Raw genomic sequence first — 2963 nt, forward strand, 5'->3', positions numbered from 1 at the left:
TCTCATCAACCTTCTTACTCCTGCTTCTCCTCAACCTTCTTACTTCTGCTTCTCAACCTTCCATCTCCTCCTTCTCATCAGCCACCTTGCTCCTGCTTCTCCTCAACCTTCCTTTTACTTCTCCTCAACCTTCTTTTTGCTTCTCCTCAACCTTCTTTTTGCTCCTCCTCAACCTTCTTGCTCCTGCTTCTCAACCTTCCATCTCTTCCTTCTCCTCAACCTTCCTTCTCCTCCTTCTCCTCAACCTTCCATCTCCTCCTTCTCATCAACCTTCCTTCTCCTGCTTTTCAACCTTCTTGCTCCTGCTTCTCCTCAACCTTCCCTTTGCTTCTCCTCAACCTTCTTGCTCCAGCTTCTCAACCTTCCTTCTCTTGCTTCTCAACTTTCCTTCTCCTGCTTCTCAACTTTCCTTCTCCTCCTTCTCCTCAACCTTCTTGCTCCTTCTCCTCAACCTTCTTGCTCCTGCTTCTCCTCAACCTTCTTGCTCCTGCTCCTCATCCTTCCTTCTCCTGCTCCTCAACCTTCCATCTCCTCCTTCTCCTCAACCTTCCTTCTCCTGCTTCTCTGCCCACAGACCAGGCTGGGGCTGAGGTGGCCCAGATCCGACTGGCAGAAGGACCCAACCATTGTGCTGGGAGGGTTGAGGTTCTCCACGACCACCAGTGGGGGACAGTCTGTGATGATGGCTGGGACCTGAGGGAGGCAGCCGTGGTCTGCAGGCAGCTGGGCTGTGGCAGGGCCGAGGCAGCTCCTGGGAGGGCTCACTTTGGCCAGGGGACAGGACGCATCTGGTTGGACGACGTGGCCTGTGCTGGGAGTGAGGACACCCTCTCCCAGTGCCCAGCCCGTCCCTGGGGACAGGGGAACTGCAACCACGGAGAAGATGCCGGTGTCATCTGCTCAGGTACGTCCTGGTCCTGCAAGATGGGGTGTCCACCTTGGTTCTTCTTGCCTCTAAGTTGGTGCTAGTCCTGGAGAAGGTTTTGGGGAGGGGGATGGCAAAGGGTGAGTCACCCAGAGTCAGAGAGTGGTGGGGGCTGGAAGGAACTTCTGGAGAACATCTAGTCCAGCCCCCCGTAGAGCCTCTTTTTTGGGGGGTCGTAGCCTCTATTTCTGGCCAAGCTTGTGACAGAATCATAGAATCACAGAATGGGTTGGGTTGGAAGGACTTCCAAGATCATCAAGATCCTACCCCCTGCATGGGCAGGGACACCTCCCACCAGCCCAGGTTGCTCCAAGCCCCATCCAACCTGCCCTTCAACACCTCCAGGGATGGGGCAGCCACAGCTTCCCTGGGCAACCTTGTACCCAACCAGCAACAGGTTCCCACCCCATTCATGGCCAACATCTCATGGAAACCTTCTTCCCCTGGGGCACTAAGCAAGCCAAGCCCTGTCTTGAGGGCACCACCTGACTCCAAATCCTCGGCCTGGTCTCCATGGCCTGGTCCTCACACTTGTATGGAGAAGACACCACTATTTTAGGGGATGGAGGTGTCACCGAAGCCCATCCCTGTGGCCAAGCACCTCTGAAAGGGTTGGGGTTGCTCATCCTGGTCTCCATGGCCTGATCCAGTAACTTGCATGGAGAAGACACCACCATTTTAGGGGATGAAGGTGCAACCAAAGCCCATCCCTGTGGCCACGCTCTTCTGGAAGGGTTGAGGTGTTGCACCCCTTGCTGAGGGGGAACCATCGTGACTGGTCTTCAGGTTTGAGGCCTATTTTTTGTGGCCAGGTGTCCTCTTCTCCTTTCCTGACCAGGTTTTCTCTCCTGGCAGGTGCCAACATCACGGGAGGGGCTCAGGTCCGTTTGGCCAACGGCCCCAACCGCTGCGCCGGGAGGGTTGAGGTTCTTCACAACCAACGCTGGGGGACAGTCTGTGATGATGACTGGGACCTGAGGGATGCCAAGGTGGTCTGCAGGCAGCTGGGCTGTGGGACAGCCGTGGCAGCTCCTGGCCATGCCCACTTTGGCCAAGGATCTGATCCCATCTGGCTGGACGACGTGGAAGGCCGAGGGACGGAGACCATCTTCTCCCAGTGCAGCCTCAACTGGGGGGTCCACAACTGCAACCACGAGGAAGATGCTGGAGTCGTGTGCTCAGGTGGTCCTTGAGGAGGGAACACTCAAGATGTCCCAAAAAACAGGGGTTTTCTCCAGGATTGGGAAGGGTAGGATGGGCCTGGGTGGGGGACATCAGTGATGGGAATGAGCTCGGAGGCAGCTGGAGGAGGTGCAGCAGGTCCAGGTGATGTGGCCACACGTGTCCATCCTTAGAGTCACAGAGCAGTGGGGTTGGCAGGGACCTCTGGAGATCACCTGGTCCAATCCACTGGAGAGCAGGATCATTTACAGTAGATTCCCCCAGGAACAAGTCCAGAAGGTTTTGGGATGTCTCCAGAGGAGGAGACCCCACCACCTCTCCATGCAGCCTGTCCCAGGGGGGAAGAGTCACAGTGGGGTGGGGGCTGGAAGGGACCTCAGACCTGGGACAAGGTCATGGAGTGATGGGACAAGGGGGGATGGCTCCAAACTGACAAAGGGGACATTTAGGTTGGACACTGGGAGAAAATTCTTCACCATGAGGTGGGGAGAGCCTGGCCCAGGTTGCCCAGGGAAGCTGTGGCTGCCCCATCCCTGGGGGTGTCCAAGGGCAGGTTGGATGGGGCTTGGAGCAGCCTGGGCTGCTGGAAGGTGTCCCTGCCCATGGTGGGAATGGATGATCTTGAGATCGTGGGAGGTTTGGGTGGGAAGGGACCTTCAAGCCCAGCTCAATGATCCACTAGATGCTCCTCAAGGTGGTTCCTCAACCCTGGGGGTGTCCAGGGCAGGTCGGGTGGGACTTGGGGCACCTGGGCTGCTGGGAGGTGTTAGGACTGGATGGACCTTAGATCTTGGAAGGGTTTGGGTGGGAAGGGACCTCAAAGACCACCTGGATGATCCATAGATGCTCCTCAAGG

The 2963-nt window shown here is 57.0% G+C and overlaps 1 protein-coding gene across 1 annotated transcript in view; it reads left to right on the top strand.

Annotated features, from left to right (window-relative positions):
* Positions 1–2963, top strand: part of DMBT1 (deleted in malignant brain tumors 1) — a 34725-nt gene that overhangs the window by 14515 nt on the left and 17247 nt on the right. Inside the window, exons 12-13 of the mRNA XM_010001779.1 lie at positions 575–904; positions 1781–2107. Coding sequence (XP_010000081.1) covers positions 575–904; positions 1781–2107 — 657 coding nt within the window. The remainder of the gene's footprint in view (positions 1–574; positions 905–1780; positions 2108–2963) is intronic.

The sequence above is a fragment of the Chaetura pelagica genome, unplaced genomic scaffold (assembly GCF_000747805.2).
Source record: "Chaetura pelagica isolate M959 unplaced genomic scaffold, ChaPel_1.0 scaffold597, whole genome shotgun sequence".
Lineage (NCBI taxonomy): Eukaryota > Metazoa > Chordata > Aves > Apodiformes > Apodidae > Chaetura > Chaetura pelagica.